This window comes from Danio rerio, chromosome 1, assembly GCF_052040795.2.
Source record: "Danio rerio strain M-AB ecotype USA chromosome 1, GRCz13ab, whole genome shotgun sequence".
NCBI lineage: Eukaryota > Metazoa > Chordata > Actinopteri > Cypriniformes > Danionidae > Danio > Danio rerio.
In genome coordinates, this window is record NC_141021.1 from 10,354,060 (window position 1) to 10,373,637 (window position 19,578).

The following is a 19,578-nucleotide window of genomic DNA, read 5'->3' on the forward strand; positions in this document are numbered from 1 at the left end:
TAGAAGTAACCCTAGCAACTAGTAGTGACCCTAGCAACCCAGTAACAGTTGCCAGAGCCCAATTCATGCGTGCATCACCAGGGAGCTGATGTTGATCAACAAACTCACCAAAACGCTCAAAAATATTTGAGATTCAATATAAATACACTATATTTAGCAAAGAGGTAGATAACATTTGTAACTATGAGCTGTTTCAAGAGTTCACACTTAGATATTGCTTGACGCTATTAGCAGGTTTGGCATGCTGTCCTGGGAGAGAACCCTGAGCTTGGAGATAATTGAGCTCAGGGTTCTCGCCAGGTCTTTTAGCATGTAAGAGGGTCGGAGATCAGGTAGGGCTCGAGAGCTCCCCATAGTAAAGAAGGAAAAGAAGGAGATGGCGTGGAAGGGAAGGGAAGATTCTTCCAAAACAAAGATAGTTGGCTTAGATCAATCCGATTGGATTATTACCGATTATTATAAATGAGAGACCAGCCGCGATCAATCGTATCATGTGCTCCTATCGAAATAAGTTTAAAAACTTCACTAAATATGCCAGTATCATTTACACACAAACTCTTTCGGTCTGCCTGACATTGATTTAAACGGGATTAGGAGATAACTGAACTGAACTGATGTAAAAATGATCAAATATTGCAATGCAAAGAACAGAGCTAGTTTTAACTTCAGTGCTTAATTTGTAAATGAATAATTTCCGGAACAAAACCAGGTAAAAGTTACCGTGATCGATGTCCCCCACACATTTTCAGTTTTCCCAGAACATGACATCACTAAACAGTTATAGCGGGGATAAAAGCATCAAATTTCGGAACGATCTTTAATTATTTTGTGTCATTTAAGGTTATGGGTCAACCATGGATAAAAAACAAACATGTAACAAGCGTACAAACTTAAATCTTATGAAATGTCACTATTCAGTTTACTAACACCAATGGCATTCGGTTCATTTCACTTTTATGTGGCCTCTTTGGCATTTTGAAAATACAAATATTATTTAGGTAGGCCACTATGCCATTATTTATTTTCGTTGCTTATTGCGCACGAAACAATAAAAGCCAACCAATGAGACTGATTGTAAACCAAGAAAGCTGATTGGTCGAAAATATTGTTGTGGGCCAATAGTTAAACGTGACTTCTGCTTTAACTTGGGCATGCGGATTTTAAATGCGTCACGTGGTTCTTTATCTCCATGCGCATTTAAAAATCTTTTAGCAAATGAAAATTTGTTGATTTCTTTATTCATTTACTATTAAAAAAACTGAGATGAAACAATCTAATATAGAACCAACACCAACTGGCTGCCATGTGAGGATATTTGTGGAAAACAGTGTTGTGTAACACAGGCTATTTATCTGTGTTGGTGGACATCTCAGGTTAGTCAACGAATGCATGTGATTGGTAAAGCGCAACAACAGTTTCAACACTGGAAGCACGCAATTGCACTTATTAACCACCTGAGAAACTTGCATAGTTTTGCTTCAAAGTCGCCATGAAAGGGAGGTTATTTGTCATTTTTTTCTGCCATCGTGGCGTACATCCACTTGAAACAGTCCTACAATGAGTATAAAATGCATGCAGGTGCATGATTTTGTTCTTTGGGAACTGATTAAATTATTGAAAGAAGGGTTTTGCTAACAAAATGAAGGAAGACTGACGAATGGGGGCGAATTCAGACTAGAAATGAGACTCCTATTGATAGCCATTCCCTAAAGGAACTCCATGTGACCAGAAGTGAAAAGTCATTTCGAGAGTGGAGGGAAGGTTATGGGATTATGAGGGCAAATGGTTATTTACTTAATAACAAAGTGCTGAAATACAAAAACTACTACAGGTTGGAGCTAAACTCTGCAGTAAAGGAGGATCTCCAGGAACAGGGTTGAGCACCACTGAACTACTTCTGTATATAAAAATGAGAAAAATATGTTTGATTTCATGGTGACTTTAAGTAGGAATGCGGTTGGTATTGTGTTGATTTTTATTCTGTTAGCAGTCAGCAAGCAGTTAAGGTAAATATTATCGAATTAGGCTGCATTTACACTGCAGATCTTGATGGTCAATTCCGATTTTGTGACTGTATCCGATTTTTTATTTATTTTTTGATGACCTGCTTACATCATCTTTTGTGATGATGTTTCGCAATGAGCAGGAAAAAAGAGCGGGCGCTGACTAGCAGCTGATAATTAAAGAGTGCTCTTTTCTCTATTCCTGTATGTAATCTGTTCGCAGCTTTTGACAAGCTGTTTTACTATAGGTTATGACAGAAAGGTCTCATTTGTTCATCCTCTTTTGATACATAGGCTTTTTTAAACCTTTAGGCATGTTAATGTAATGTCCATGGCGTGATTTATGCACGTGATGTAGCACTAGTTTTATATTAGTTTATATTGGTTACATGGCGGTCATTGCGCTCTCTCACTCTCATTACCATGCTTAAATATCTGTGCTATATGATAATATAAAAGCTGTTTAGGTCCTCATGTATGAGATTTAAGGTTCGGGACTCTGCTGAAGTCTGTTCTGAAATGAAAGCATCAGACTTGACGTCATTCGCTACAGTTTTTAATGACGCGCGTCTCGCATTGACAGGTGAAAATCCGATCTACCTGCTTACACTGCAGACATGAGAACACAGATCCGATTCATATCAGATAAATTTCCACATATAAACAAGGCCTGAATCTGATTTGAGTAAATCGGAATCCATGTGATTTGTTCTTGCTTACACATACATGGGCCATATCCGATCTGTGCCACATGGGAGAAAAAAAAAAATCGGAATTGAGTCACTTGAACCGTAAATGCAGCCTTAATTCTTTTCAGGTTTTACATGAAAAACGATGCTTCTCACAATCCCTCCTTTTCACCTTTTCACTTGTCATTAAAGGGATAGTTTACTCAATAGTTGACTGTATGCCCTTCTTTTATGCACTAACTAAAGTTTAGTACACTTCTCCAGTGAATAGTGACATGCATTGAGCTTAAATAAAGCTGAGACAGAGATGGGAAAAACTGGGCTGACATTGACTACCAATGATTAGGCCAATTTTGTGTTTCAGAAAGACTACAGCCAGCACTCAGCAGTTAACAACGTATAGGGAAAAACTGGAATATGAGAGAAAATAAGCTAAATACAGGATTTTCCAGAGAAAACAGGACATCTGGTCACCTTAGTTATACACAAAGACCAGGAATTTTGTTAAATAATACATTAGATTTCAGCTATAAGCCGTAATCTAATACTAATATGGCATAATGGATTGCTGGTTCTTTGTGACTTTGAAAAAAGCTTAATGCTGGATGCTTTTCACTGCCATTTATGTGGATAGGAAAAAGCACAACAATCAAATTTCACCTTTAGTTGTATTTTAAAAAAAGAAAGGCATACGAATTAATAAAATTGTATGAACTATTCCTTTAAATTGCAGATCACATTTTTCTGAATGCTGCACCTGGAGAATAAACAACATCGGTTCATTCTGAAAATGTAGCCCTGTATACATTTCTGGAGATCGTGAATTATGTAGCCAGAAGTACGTATGGGTGCATTTTGTCTTTAAAATGAACGCTATGGGGCGGTATGACGCCGTTCCTTTTCGTGTTACCAGCTGAACGCTTACCTCCATATTGACGGCTTTCCCGCTGTTACCAGTTTGTCCAGTAGCTCTCCATGTACGTCGGCAGACTTGAGACGCAGAGAGAAGTTGACTAAGATAATAGGGTTTGATTTCGGTAAAGAAAGGCTCCAGAAAGCAGTTAAAATGAAAACAAAAGCCAAGAAATAAAATAAACAAGTAAATAACAGTGTGGGAATGTGGTAAAATCTGAAAATGTGGTAAAAATCAGGCGAGGGCTTTTCATTTTCTGCATTGCTTTTTAAAACTGTCGGTTGGGTTTTGGGAAGTGGGTGGGCTGGTCAATCTGTGCTTTTGAAAACACTATCGGTTGGGTTTAAGGGAAGGAGGAGGGTGGGTCAGTCGATTTGTCAGTCAGTCATTCAGTCGACAGCGGCCTCTGGTGGATTTGCGAAAACAAAACCTGCAAAATGTACATCCTGGGACATATTTGGCGCTCTGCAGAAATGTATATGGGGAACATTTTCAGAAAGAGCCTGGGTTGAGAATAAATGTGTTCTCTTACATTGTGCAATAATTTGCAGCATCAGAAATATATTTCCAACACAGAAAATTATGTGCATGAATGCCACAGTGTATTTGTAATGCCAAAATGTGCGTTGGTATTTTATATATACAAGCTCATCATTTTCTGTCATTACACATTCCATTCGGTTGTGACTATTGCTATGAAAATATTCTTATAATTACAACACCTTTTTTAGTTTTATTTTATTTTTCTCAGCATATGAAGTTTCCATTTGTCATTATTTCCTCATTTCTTGTCATTTTCCCATCCCATATATCTCTCTTCTCTCGTCTTCTCCACAGTGCGGTCGAGACGCAGGGAACTTTGATCTTTTTTTCACTCGTCATCCTCCAATCCTGACCCCTCCTGACCTGGAAGTGATTCAAAACCTGGACCAAGAGGAATTTCGAGGCTTCTCATACGTTAATACAAAATTTGCATCGATGAAATCCAAGTAGCCAGTTTTAGCCAAGCACAATATATATAGGGACCAATGAGATTACAGATACTGAAATGACAGAGTTTGAATGAGCCAATGAGAGTTTGACCTGACTGTTGGAGGAACGGAGGTAATTTCTATATCTATATTGTTCTTCCTTATTATTTCTGGTTTGATTTAAAAAGGATAAAGGGAAGAGATTAAAGGAACTTGTAAATGAACTTACAAAGAGTGAGTGTGTAGCAAGATTTGGACTGTATACTTGTATATCATAGACTGTAGTCTAAAAACAACAACTAAAGTATCTGGGTGACTCCAGTGTCCAAGTCACATTTCACCCAATATTAAAAATAGAGATATAAAAATATAATATGTAGATTTTATCTGTGAAAGAAACTGAACATTATTTACATTATTATTCATGATTTTATTTTCTTTAATTTGCCTGCATGTCTTACTTTTTTAAATCTTATTTTATTTGTTGTGTTTTCAAAGTGCTGGTTGCTGTTAACTTTTATTTTATGAATCACAAAGAACCACATTTTCAGTTAAAAATCTTAAATATATATATATATATATATACACATTACCTGACAAAAGTTTTATCCTCAATCCCAGTTGTAAGAGCAACAAATAATAACTTGACTTCTAGTTGATAATTTTGAAAACTGGCAGAAGGTAGATTTGTCTGATGTATCATCTGTTGAACTGCACCCCAATCATCACAAATACTGCAGAAAACCTATTGGAACCTGCATGGACCCCAGATTTTCACAGAAAATCAGTCAAGTTTGGTGAAGGAAAAATCATGGTTTGGAGTTGCATTCAGTTTGGGGGCGTGCGAGAGATCTGCCTAGTGGATGGCAACATCAACAGCCTGAGGTATCAAGACATTTGTGCTGCCCATTACATTACAAACTTCAGGAGAGGGCAAATTATTTAGCAGGATATAGCGCTCCTTTTCATACTTCAGCCTCCACATCAAAGTTTCGGAAAACAAAGAATGTCAAGGTGCTCCAGGATTGGCCAGCCCAGTCACCAGACATTATTGGCAAACATTATTGAGTAGATGAAGGAGGAGGCATTGGAGATGAATCCAAAGGTGATGAACTTCTTGATGAACTCTGGGAGTCCTGCAAGAACACTTTCTTTGTCATTCCAGATGACTTTATTAATAAGTTATTTGAGTCATTGCAGAGATGTATGGATGCAGTCCTCCAAGCATATAGGAGTCATACACAATATTGATTCGTTTTCCACTGCAGCATGACTTTATATTCTATACTGTACATTATTTCTGTTAAATAACAAGAGTTTTGTCTAAGCAAAGTCAGACCGTACTGTCCTAATTTAATAATGAAAAATCAATTCATGATCATAATTTATTTTAGTAAAATAAGCGTAATCTAGAGGCCTTTTATATAAGCCACTTCTGAGACCAAATGATCAACTAGAAGTCAAGTTAGTATTTGTTGCTTCTAAAACTTGGATAGACTTTTAGTGTGTGAATATACAGTTAGGTCTATAAATGTTTAAACATCGACAAAATTTTAACATTTTTGGCTCTATACACCAACACAATGGATTTGAAATAAAATGAACAAGATGAGCCCATTGGACGGTGCTTCACAGTGCAGATGGAGAATGACCCAAAGCATACTGTGAAAGCAACCAAAGAGTTTCAAGGGAAATAAGTGGAACGTTATGCAATGGCAAAGTCAATCACCTGACCTGAATCCGATTAAGCATGCATTTTAATTGCTGAAGACAAAACTAAAGGGAAAGTTCCCAAAGAACAAGCAGGAGCTGAAGACAGTTGCTGTAGAGGCCTGGCAGAAAACCAGCAGGCATGAAACCCAGCATCTGGTGATGTCTAGAATGTGCTGACGTGAGACGTCTACTTTAGCCAATCAGAACAGTCAGATGCATTCACATCCACGCGGTTAATGAAAATAAAAGCCTTGGAATATTTTTCCAGACACACTGCTAGATGTTAGTCAGATAAAGTTTCTATGTTCCTTCTTAATGCCAACCGTGTAAATAATTATTGATAAGATGCTTATGATAAACTGTTGTTTGTTTTCCTTCAAACTTTGCTTCCTTCACTGGCTTTTGAGCGTCGCGTGTGCATGTGAAGCAGCCCGTGAGCGCCAGGACACACACATATCATGTACATCTCGACATGCGAAAGTGTTCCTCTATATTTTCATCGAAGCTGTTCACAAGACTTCTCTTCCATCCACAGAGTTTGTGATGTAGGCAAATGGATACAAACACAAGCGAAGCCTTTAAAGGTAATTTCTGGTTAATGATGTCAGAATTTACCGGTATTTTGGAATGGATGTGTGAACGGTCTTTTCCGGAAAAATTCTGTAACGTCTGTGCCTGTGTGAACAGAGCTTTTTTGAACTTGCCGTATCACTGTGTAAAAGGGGCTATTGACTGCAAAGGATTTGCAAGCAGGTGTTAAAAAGTGAAAGTTTGATTTATGATTAATATTCTGTCCAATTATTTTTGGACCCTTAACAAGTGGGAGGCACATATGCAAAGTGTTGTGATTCTGACACCGTTCATCTGATTTGGATGTAAATATCCTCAAATTAAAGCTGACAGTCTGCAGGTAAAGCACATCTTGTTCGTTTCATTTCAAATCCATTGTGTTGGTGTATAGGGCAAAAAATGTTAGAATTGTGTCGATGTCCAAATATTTACGGACCTAACTGTGTGTGTGTGTGTGTGTGTGTGTTTATATATATATAAACCTGGACATGTCCTTAATGGATTTATAAAAATTATTCATTACATCTGATGTAATATATCTATAAAATATCAACTATATCTGCCAAATCTGTCTCTCTCCCTCCTACCAGACATGCACACACACAAACCATCCGCCTTAGATGAACCATTTACCGCTTATTGATCGGGTTTACTAGGTCACCCCGTTTTAGTGCTTTTTTTCGGTTGGGTGTTGTACGTGTGTTTGTGTGAAACTGTGCCAAGTCAGAGATTAAAGTTTAGGAACTAATCATGCAGTGTGTAGTTTTCTCATAATAACCAAAACCAACTGGAAATGATAGTGACGTGACTACAACTAAAGACACCTAACGAGAACATATCTTTTTATGTCATTTATTCTGCCAAAATCTGTGATGTATGACACTTTTTGACTTGTTACCTGTGCCTGGCAGTGTTTTGGATCAAAATGACTGTGAAATTACTGTGGACAGACTGTTTATATAGAGGAAAAATATATGAATATATGTATTTGGAATATATTACTGATCTCTCTGTCTATATTTTCCTCCTCTGTGTTTATTCTGCACACAAACGGTGGCAGAAGATATGCAGGCTCTATTTTAGGATGTTATATTATGGTTAATAATATATATACATATGCATTTTCTGGTTAATCTAAAAAATGCTACGCCAATTTATGAGATGCAGTTCATGTGTTAAAGTACAGTAAATACACTAATTAATAAAAACATTTAGATATATTTTGAGTGTTGTTTTGGCAAAATTCTGTAACATTTGTAATGTGAAATTAGTCACATAATTTTGTTAGTTTTAGTTGGGGAAAATACATGCCAAAAGTTTCTCGTTATCAATATTATAAATGGGCATTTTTTTCTGAATTCAATTAGATAACTAGTAGAAATCCTTGAAGATTTAACTAACATTAAACACTATCTGTACATTTTAATATCTTAGTATCCTTGGGGAATAACAGACAATCTTACAGACCCCAAATTTTTAAAAGAATTGTATAATTATCCCTTTTAAACAAATACCATCTCATTTTAATCATACAAAAATGCATTAACTGTAGGGTTGGGTAACAAAACCCAGTGCCATTAGGGCACCATTACCTGTGTGATCGGTATGTACCAGACCGAGTCAGCGTATGAATTTTGGTGCCTAATTGGTGCTCTAACAAAGACGTTAGAGCATCAAGGGGTACATCAAAGAGACACATTGGTATGCATTGTGCCACACCATCTCTAAACATTTAATTCTAAACAACTTTAAGACATGCAGACACCTTTAGCGATGTCAGGTGTTTGTTCTTGTTGAAAATGCATGCTCGTAGGCAAAGCAGCACGCAGTACAGAACATCCAGTGAGCGATCTCTTCAAATTCATCAACACGCACTATCGCCGTCAATTTGCTTAAACCAAGTTTTCTTGTGTTCTAAAGTATGGCTATATTTTAAAAGCAATGATTCTAACACAGCAACGTGAAGCAGGTGCTTTACAAAAGTTGCATTAAGGAGGGAAACACGTCGAACTTAATGAAGCATTTGAGGGCTCATTTTAACTTTCAGGTTCTGCAGGTTGCAATTTGCAATATCTCGAATTTTTCTTGCCAATCTTAAGCTAATTGTAATCGTTTGTTTTGGTTTAATTTGGATTTTCCCCAACTAATTGCAGAGCCCAGGATACCAGAGTAAGTGCTCCGAGTTGGCCCCCCCTGGTCCTTGAGGGCTCATTGAAATAACTTAAAGGCAGCTTGTGACATCATCTGGTATTTTCGCTGAGTACATTTACATAGACACTAATACTCTGATTTTAATATGATTAGGACAATACTCTGATTAAGAGTATATCATGTAAACAGCAATTTTTGATTACTTTAAAGGACCACAGAGACCCGCATCACAAAATGCAGAGGTTTTTTCTTTCCATTCAGCATGCGGTATCAAATTCCATTAAAAACAACACTCTTCCACCAGTCCTTACTTCATATTCTCATCCAATACCTCAGTTTATCACAGGGCATGAACAATGAAACTGCGGAACTGCAGTTAAAGTCGAAAAGTTAAAAATGGAACACCTGAAATTACTTAAAACAAATGCGGATAGTGTGGGGATGCAGTGATGTTAATCGAATTATGTGCTATAACAAATGAAATGGAATCATGAAAGGAACATTCCAAAAGCAACTCATGTAAACACTTTAATCATATTAATGTCTAATTCAGATTAAGGCAAATAATTTGATTACTGAAATCCATGCAAACACAAGCCCAATCCTAGAAATAAGGTGTTTTGATGACAACCTTTCCACAGGTTAGTAGTAAGCTAAAGTAATGTAATGTTAATTGCTTAATGCAAATGTTAAATTCATGCTAATAAACAAATGATCAAAATAAGGGGGGGGGGGGGGGTCTTCAAAACGAAGATGGCTGTGATAGGGAACTTAGGGTATTTATAGTGACTTAGGAATCATCTGATTGGTGATTCATAAATTGGATAATGCGGGACCAGTTGCAAGCAATCATAAGCACGTGATCCTCTTGAAATAAAAACTTCACAAAATATAAATTGATATAAACTGTAAACTTTAAACTTCAATAAAAATAACAGAAAAAATTGTCAAACAAAAGATTTTTCTACAATCACCCACCATAATTTAGTGGCTCAAAAGCATTGATTCGGGCACCGGTTTGACACCGTTTGAAAAGTATCTTTTTAGAACTAGTATCGAAATAACCCCAAAAAATACCCAACCCTAATTAACTGTGTATTTAAGTGTATTCTAAACTCATTAGCTAATAATGATAAAGCTCATAAAGCTAATTTACATCTGTAGTCCCTGGGCAGGAAGTAACAAATTTAACACTTATAACAAATACAATCTTTTCGGCTTAATCCCTTTATTAATCAGTGGTCGTCACAGCGGAATGAACCACCAACTTATCCAGCATATGTTTTACGCAGCGAATGCCCTTCCAGTTGCAACCCATCACTGGGAAACACCCATACATTCTCACTCACACATGGACAATTTAGCTTACCCAATTTATGCTACCGACTGCGCCACCGCGTCACCATACTAAACTCAAAAAAGTAAAACAATAAGCCAATCATAAATAGGATAACATGTAAAATAACTGCCTGATCTCACAAGGAAATGTAAGTATTTTACGTTTTGTCAGTTTAGTGGCTAATTAGTACAAATTTGCATGAAAATGTACAATTTTAAAAAGGAGGTGTGCCACCCAACCCCACCCCTAAACCCAAACGTTGTTGGGTGATGAGCAAATCGTACTAAATTGTACAAATTAGATCGGACGAATTCATGTGAATTAGCCACTAAATCAAAAAGCTACGAATTGCCGTGAGATTGCATTAAAAATAAACAAAGAGCTGGCGTCTCATTTAGAAACGTGGCATATAAAAAAGCAAACTTGACAGGAGAATGTGTGCAGCTGTAAGTAAACTCCAGTTACACATATTTAACTTACATATTAAGTTAATTGAGCTACTTTAAATCAAAATATGAGCCATAACCATTAATAAGTCAATTACAGGTAATTCTGGTCACATTTCCTTCAAGGAAGGTTTATTTAGCGAATGTTATAAATCAGGGTAACACTTCAACAAACTGACCATCAAAATATAGTGTGACCTAAATCTGACCTCAGATGACTCAGTATTTGGGGGCGGTGTATGTGTGTTCATGTGGTCACCTTGGTCTGGTGGGCTCGTGATGGTGCAGGTATGGACTACTGTATGTGTATGGACCAGAAGAAGTTCTTCTCTCCAAGATCCCTTGTTTTTGAGATGCTTTGGGTCTGTATAGCAGCAGGTAGGAGCTCGTCCTGATTGTCCTGTCTTTAATGAAGGGTCAGTTGGTGTCTCTGTCTCTATGTGTGTGTTCAGCAGATCTCTCATGAGCTGTTTGTCTTCAGTTGGTGGCTGGATTGATTTATCTTATTCTCATGGGTGTTTTTCGGATGGTCCAGTCTGCTCTCCTCTGTACTGTCCTTCCATGTTGTTTGTGGTTTTAAGTCCAGATTGAAAGTCTCTGTTAGTCTCTTTTGTCTCACCACTGTCAGCTTTGGGCCGAGATTCCTCTTGGTCCTTTTTTTATTCTGTTTCTGACTTCTAGTATCTGATTGTGATGATGTTATATGTGCTATTATAAGCTGCATTTATAATAGCAAATGTTTTTGCAAATGTTTCAACATAAAATTAAAAAAAAGACCCTATATGCTTTTTTAAATGCATCTAATGTAATAATGGATACACTGACATTTTGTTAAACACCCTGGTTCAGTCAGAAATGTCATTTTGTGAAAGCAAAATATCTTGCAAATGCTCTTTTGTGTTGACTTTAAAAGCAAATCTTTTAATCTTGCTGTAGTTTAGTGGGTCTTTACATTAGCCTATTTTCAACCAAAAAATGTGAAACTTGTTTTTAGTTTAAGGGGCCCAAAAATGTAAAGTTTTTTGATTTGCCATTGATATTTATGACAACATTAGCCTAATCAAAAGTTTTCTTTGCATTTTTGAAAAGTTTTGCGTGCAGGCAGTCAAAAACTATCCCTTATAATGTGAATCCACACAACTGACTGTAAAGTGTGTCATTGTCATGTTGGTTGTCAAATACTCTTGCATGATTATAGACTGAACGCATAATACATATGCGTATTTCACCAAATGCAGTTTTTGTAGTTTACGCAGACATGATAAAATAGAAGTGAGGTCTCGCCAAATTCACAGCAAAAAAGGTTTTGGTAAAATTGTGTCTCACTGATATGCAAAAATTGCCCCTTTCATCAATCCTTCAGTGTATGTAGGAATGTTTTTCAATAAGTCAGCGAGTTTTTTCAATTTTTTTGGATAAGTTTTTACATTTTCAGTTTAAACTAGTGTGAATGGCCCCTTATGCATTACATAACACACCAATTTCTAGAAATATGCAAAAATGGAAATTATTCATTTATTCATTTTCCTTTGGCTTAGTCTCTATTTCAGAGGTCGCCACAGCGGAATGAACCACCAACTATTCCAGCATATGTTTTATGCAGCGGAGGCCCTTCCAGTTGCAACCCAGTACTGGGAAACACCCGCACACACTCATTCACACACACACACTATTCCCAAAATAGTTTATTCAATTCACCTATAGCGCATGTCTTTGTACTGTGGGGGAAACCGGATCACCCGGAGGAAACCCATGCCAACACGAGGAGAACATGCCAAATCCACACAGAAATGCCAACTGGCCTAGCTGGGACTCAAACCATCGAATTTTTTTCTGTGAGGTGACAGAGCTAACCACTGAGCAACCAGGCCACCCAATATTCATTTTAAGAGTTCACACTTAGCTGATGATTTCTAAAAGCTTGTTTGGCATGCTGTCCAGGGAGAGTGCCCCAAGCTCAAGGACTCCTCGAGTCCGGGGCTTCCTCCCGTTTGGCAGAGCGAGAGGGGAGCCTGAGCTCGGTGGATCTCAGAACTCCCCCGCTGCTGTAGCTAAGGGAACATAAGGGTTAGATAAATGCTTGGTTTTTATGTATATTGAATGTCTTTGGATGGTGGGAGGAAACCGGAGCACCCGGGGGAAAACCCACGCGACACGGGGAGAACATACAAACTCCTCAAAGAAACACCCACCGGTCCTGGGGGGCCAGGGCTGGCGGTGTTCTTGCTGTAGGGCTCACAGTGCTAACCACTAGACCGCCCAGTCAGAGGTAAAAGGGGAGGAGGGGGGTTTCTTCCAAACGAAGATAAAGTGAATTGAAAACTGTGGTTATTTATAGTAGCTTAGGTCTCGAATGATTGGAAGATACTGCAAATTCGAGACCAGCCGTGATAAATCATAAGCACGTGATCCTCTCGAAATTAGTTTATGAATAAATTTCACTTATTCATTCGTTCATTTTCTTGTCGGCTTAGTCCCTTTATTATTCTGGGGTCGCCACAGCGGAATGAACTGCCAACTTATCCAGCATATGTTTTTATGCAGCGGATGCCCTACCAGGCGCAACCGATCACTGGGAAACACACTCATACACTACGGTCAATTTTACCATACCCAATTCACCTGTTCCGCATGTCTTTGAACTTGTGGGGAAAACTGGAGCACCGAGAGGAAACCCACCCGAACACGGGGAGAACATGCAAACTCCACACAGAAATGCCAACTGACCCAGCCGAGGCTCGAACCAGCAACCATCTTGCTGTAAGGCGAACATGCTACCCACAGCGCTTGATTTTGACAGAAAAACTCGAGCACATATGTCCCAGAATGCAATGCATATGTGACATCACAACAGTGTAGTTCCAAGTGCTCGAAGGATCAGCGCAAACCAGTTCAGATGTTCCACCAGTAGTGGACACTTGTGTGATTTAATCAATAATGTACATCCGAGGGAACAAGAAGGAGGCAAGTTAGCAAGTGGAGGGCATAAAAAAATTGGATTGGAATGCAGCCTCAATGGGGCAGCATGGTGGCGCAGTGGGTAGCACAATCGCCTCACAGTAAGAAGGTCGCTTGTCCGAACCCTGGCTGGGTCAGTTGGTATTTCTGTGTGGAGTTTGCATGTTCTCCCCGTGTCCACGTGGGTTTTCTCTGGGTACTCCGGTTTTCTCTGTTTTTTTTATGTAGTCAGAAGTACTTATGGCTGCCTTTCGTCTAAAATGAATGCTAGTTGGCAGTATAACGCTGTTGCTTTTCACACTTACCAGCTGAACGCTTATGTCCGTATGGACAGCTTTCCCGCTTCTATCAGTTTGTCCAATAGCTAGTTATGTTTGTCGACAGACTTGAGACGCAGAGAGAAATTGACCACGATGACTAAGTTCAAGTTCGGCAAAGAACGGTTCCAGAAAACGCGTGAAACAAAAACAAAAGCCAAAAAAAGTAAATAACAGGGTGAGAATGTGGTAAAATCTGAAAACATGGTAAAAATCAGACAAGGGCGTTTTTTTTCTGCATTGCTTTTTAAAACTGTTGGTTAAGTTTTGTGCTTTTGAAAACACTAATGGTTGGGTTTAGGGAAGGATGAGGGTCGGTCAGTCGATCAGTCAGTCAGTCGACAGCGGCCTTTGGTAGATTTACACGAGAACAGAAGGCACGAATCGAACTCGCAAGAGAAATTTGAGATCTCAAAAAGCATACACAGCGGCCTCTGGTGGATTCGCAAAAACAAAAACTGCAAAAAACGTAGCATCGACGTATTTGGCGGTCCCCAGAAGCGGTAAGTTTTCTGAATAAGCCTTGGTTGCTATTTACAGCTATATTGTTTGTTTACCAAGTTATATCGCCATCTACTGGTTCACCAATTGTCATTATTGTCAGCGATTGTGAATTTTTGTGTGTGTGTGTATATATGCAAAACTTTCCAAACATGCAAAGGTAAACCATCTCATTTTTGACATTGACAACCAAACTAGCTTTTTACTAGCTACAATCAATACAGTTAGGCATGCTGAACGTTAAAAGCATTGTTTTAATGCTCATATTCACATCTTTCTGCCATTGTTTGTTTTTATCTTTCAGAAAAATCGTCACGACACGGGCAACTTCGACAAGGAGTTCACCAAGATGGCGGTTGAGTTGACGCCAACCGATAAACTCTTCATCATGAATCTGGACCAAAACGAATTCCAAGGCTTCTCCTACACCAACCCTGAGTTTGTCATTCAGGTTTAACAGAAAACTCTAAACGATCGCTCCGTATATATGCCGTATACAGACATGAGAAGGAGGAGATGCTCTTCTTACACAGAAAGCATTATTAGGTCCCTGCGCATCTCCATTGTCTTCTATCTCTCTCTCTCTTCACTTTAAAAGGCACAAAGCTAACAGGATCATACTAAACTAAACCAGGATTAAACTCAGTATCAACCAATGCCTCAGAAAGAAAGAGAGAGAGTGCGCACGAGCGGTTGTAAATGAGTGTATTCATAGTCTCCATGAGAATGTCTCGTCTTTTCATCTCCATGAGAATTATCCTACCTCTTTCTTTTCTACATTCACCCCATGTAGTCAATCTGCTGTTTTCCTGCGGCGCTTCATTCTGCCTCACAACATGCAGCACTAATGGCTTTTTCCAGAGCTAATTACGTCTTACGCAACCTTAAAATCTGCTTTAAATTAGTCAAACATTGTGGTCTCCGTTCTAAGGCAAGTCCTAGTGCGTCAGTGGATGATGGATATGCAAATTTCATTGTAATATGCATTTTAATACATTTGCAATACCGTTAGCATATTGAATAATTGTTAACACTTTACATTAAGGTTGTATTGGTTAATATTAGTTTATGTATTTACTAAAAATGATGAAACAGTGACCAATACAGCATTTATTCATCTTTGTTAAAGTTAGTTAATGGAAACAAAGTTCATGTTAACTCCTGGTGCATTAACTAATGTTATCAAGCATGAATTTGGATGATAATAACGCATTAGTAAATGCTGAACTGATTATTAAATGCTGTACAAGTATTGTCCATTATTAGTTCATGTTAGTAAATATAATAATTGACTATAACTAATAAATACTTTTTGTAAAGTGTGACCAAATTACTGCATGTTTAAAGTGTTTGCTATTTGGTTCTGTTCATGAGATGCTTTAAAAAAATTATTAACACAGAATTAATTATTAATTTACATGCAACTCACATGGATAAAGCTTTGAAAATCACACTTTTTTTACATGAAAGCAGATCACTTGGCAGAAATATGTTGGTATGGGATTTATCCATTAGGTATATCACAGATAAACAGATATCAAATAGTAAAATAATCTTAAATAAATATTCATGCCACTGTTATTAGGTTTCTTTTAATGATGTAAAGTTTATATATATATATATATATATATATATATATATATATATATATATATATATATATATATATATATATATATATGTCCAAATTCATTTGTTTTTGTTAATCAGGTCTTGTAAAGAATTTAACGTTCATAATGTTGAAAGAAAAGCTATTAGCCCTCCTGTGAAATCTGTATTATTTTTTTTGAATATTTCCCCTCTGATTTCCCCCACAGTCCAAAGACACGCGCTATAGGTAAATTGAATAAGCTAAATTGGCCGTAGTGTATGTGTGGGTGTAAATGCAGGAGTGTATGGGTGTTCCCAGTGCTGGGTTGCCGCTGGAAAGGCATCCGCTGCATAAAAAATATGCTGGATATGGTGCTTCATTCCGCTGTGGTGACCCCTGATTAATAAAGGGACTAAGCCAAAAATAAATAATTCCCAAGTGCAAAACACATGTTTAAAGATTTTATTATCTATTTTCTTTTGTTTTTACCATGATGAAAGTACATATTTTCCTAGTTCAAGAGTTCCTACCTAGATGTGCTTGGCATTAATAGCTGGTTTGGCATGCTGTCCCGGGAGAGAACCCTGAGCTCGGAGATACTTGAGTCTAAGGCTGCCACCCGGTCAATAAACATATAAGGGGATCCGAGATCAGGAAGGAGGAAAAGGAAGAGATTGAGTGGAAGGGGATTTCTTTTTCAAAACGAAGATAGAGCAGTAGGGAAAAATCGGTCCATTTATTGTAAGCTTGGATCAATCTAATTAGATTATTACAGATTACAGATGAGCCACCAGTCGTGCTCATTCACATCACATGCTCCTCTCAAAATTAGTGTATGAAACTTCAATTATTTTGCAAGATACTAGTATTCTCCTTAAAGTGTGATTGACAGGCTTAACTATATTATTGGACAACAGTCCCAGCAGGCACAAGACATAAACATGACATCAGATTGACGTTGTACTCCAGTGTTGTGGGACATTGCATTTTGTTTGAAAATGAAAATTGGGTTGATGTCAGAACCCAACATCTGTGCGACGTCACTGTCCAGTATCAGATAGACATTGCATTTTGGTTATTTTCCAACGCAACGTAAAAACATCCAAACATCAACCTCAAATGATGTTGTGTGGACAGCACCCCAATGATGTCTGTCAGACCTTGGATTGGTAAATGTCAGTATTTGGCGTCAATATGACGTTGGTGTTGGCTCAACATAGGAGTTTGGTCACTTTCCAACACAACCTAAAATCAAGTATCAATGTCATTTCACGTCATTATGGGACTTCACAATAACGTTGTCCTTAGATGCTGGCGACCTAAATCTAACCTGATATTAACGTCTTCAGACGTTGTGTGTCTGGTAGTCAATGAAAAAAAAAATCTTAAATCAATAATAATAATGAACTTGGAAGATTTAGATTCCATGCAGTCAACCTAAAAGAAATAAAACTTTCTGTATAAAGACAAATATAGGAAATACTCTGAAAATGTCTTTTTATGAGAAAAGTTTCGAGAAATATTTTGAGAAATAACTTTAGATATATTTGAAAACGATTTCAAATCTCACAGGAGAGCTACTAATTTTGCTTTCAACTGCATATAATGATGTTCATTAAATTGAACTTTACATTAAACATTAAACTTATTCCTATAGTCATAGTGATTACTTCAATCACTATGACTATAGGAATAAAATAAGAAAATTAGATAAAAAAAATAAAATTAAATAGAATTTTTTTTCATGTAGCAGAACGTAATATATGATACCTGTTTGAGGTTAAAAACTAAGCATTTGAGAAGGAAAAGTGCACCACCAAAACTAAAAAACAAAATTAAATGAGACTGTATCAAAAAACTAAGAAAATATATTTTAAAAGATGGAATAAGTATTATTTTATTATTTAACATATAACAAATGCTATTATATAAAAAATGCGCAATTACAACATGCACAATGCTGACAATGACCAAAATCATAGGCTCTACATACAAATGTTGCAATGCACTTTTGAACCTGTCAGTGTTCCACCGTTTCCTTCAGTCCTTTAAAACACAGATGATGGATGCATGTCCCCCAATAAAGCGCTGTTTATTCAATTACCATCAAAGGTCATTTCATGCATATCACTGGCTGCAGAGAATGTGAGACGAAAAACGACAACTAATAGCTAAACCCTAACATGCCATATATTTCCGAGGGAATCTGCAGTGTTCGGGAGCTCGTTGTGTGACTTTTAGTCTTCCCCTATGCATGCCTGGTCGAGCCCTCGCTCTTTAACTCGGTGTTTACTTATTAACCAAGTGTGTCAGTGCTGGTCGGATCTGTTGTAGCATAGATCCTCATAAGGGTTATGGTGTGTGAACGTTTTCGTTTAGTTTTGTAATTAGATATATGACAAATAGTATTATAAGTATTCTAGTCTTCCAAATGAAAACACGCCGTGTGATCGTGTGAACAGTGATAAGTATAATCTGCTTTTCCCGAGAAAAGTGTATAATATATATTTATCGTAAAAGTGTGTTTATTGAAGGATATGAATGTGAGACAGAAGAGCTGATATGTTATGAATAAAGCTGATGAAATAGCCTTATTATTATTACCGTTCCTGTCCTACTGATATTTCTCCAGCATGTGCTTAACTGTAAATGAATGATGTGGCCTTTAATGTCACTCCTCAAGCAGAACATGCACATTTTAGCATTGTAAACCCTTGGCCCTGTTTAGCAAGCGGTTGATATTTTAGTTTTCGATCATGTTTTAATGATGAAGGCTTTAAAGGGCTTCCTGTACAAGAATCGATTCCCCCACCCCCGGTTTTTTATTCTATGCAAGACGGATGCATGTCAGAAACATTCACATCCAGCAGCAGTGGTTGGTGATGACAGACGGCTAATTGCTGAGATATTTTGCATGTTGTTTATTTATGCTATGTGGATTATTAAAGCTGAAGTTTTAAAATGCCTATCAGTGTGTTTGAGTCTTTTGTTGGGAGTTTGTTCCATATTGAAATCTGATATTATGTGTAAATGACATATATGACATTCAGGTTTATGTTTGAATTCCACATACTGTAAATAAAAACTGTCCTATGTTTTAAAATATAACAAAACTATGTACATACAGTGGGTGACACTTCAAAATGACCATTACTGCCGCTTGTGGCACCGCTGCAGGATAAGGGATTAAGAACGTGTTTTTAGGCAACATAGGTTCATTCTGAAAATGTAGCCCGATATACATTTCTGGAGATCGCGAATTATGTAGCCAGAAGTTCGTATGGCTGCATTTCGTCTTTATAGCTAATGCTACGGTGCGGTATGACGCTGTTCCGTTTCACGCTTACCAGCTGGCTGCTTACCCCCATGTGGAAGGCATGTACGTCAGTGGACTTGAGACGCAGAGAGGACTTGGT

The 19,578-nt window shown here is 37.6% G+C and overlaps 1 protein-coding gene across 2 annotated transcripts in view; it reads left to right on the plus strand.

The window, feature by feature from the left end:
- prkcba (protein kinase C, beta a) overlaps positions 1 to 19,128 on the plus strand; it is an 80,038-nt gene extending 60,910 nt beyond the window's left edge. Inside the window, exons 17-18 of one of the 2 annotated variants that reach the window (XM_087234868.1) lie at positions 14,876 to 16,171; positions 16,318 to 19,128. In XM_087234868.1, coding sequence (XP_087090994.1) covers positions 14,876 to 15,028 — 153 coding nt within the window. In that variant the 3' untranslated portion in view covers positions 15,029 to 16,171; positions 16,318 to 19,128. 2 annotated transcript variants of the gene reach the window in all.
- Positions 19,129 to 19,578: the final 450 nt, after the last annotated feature.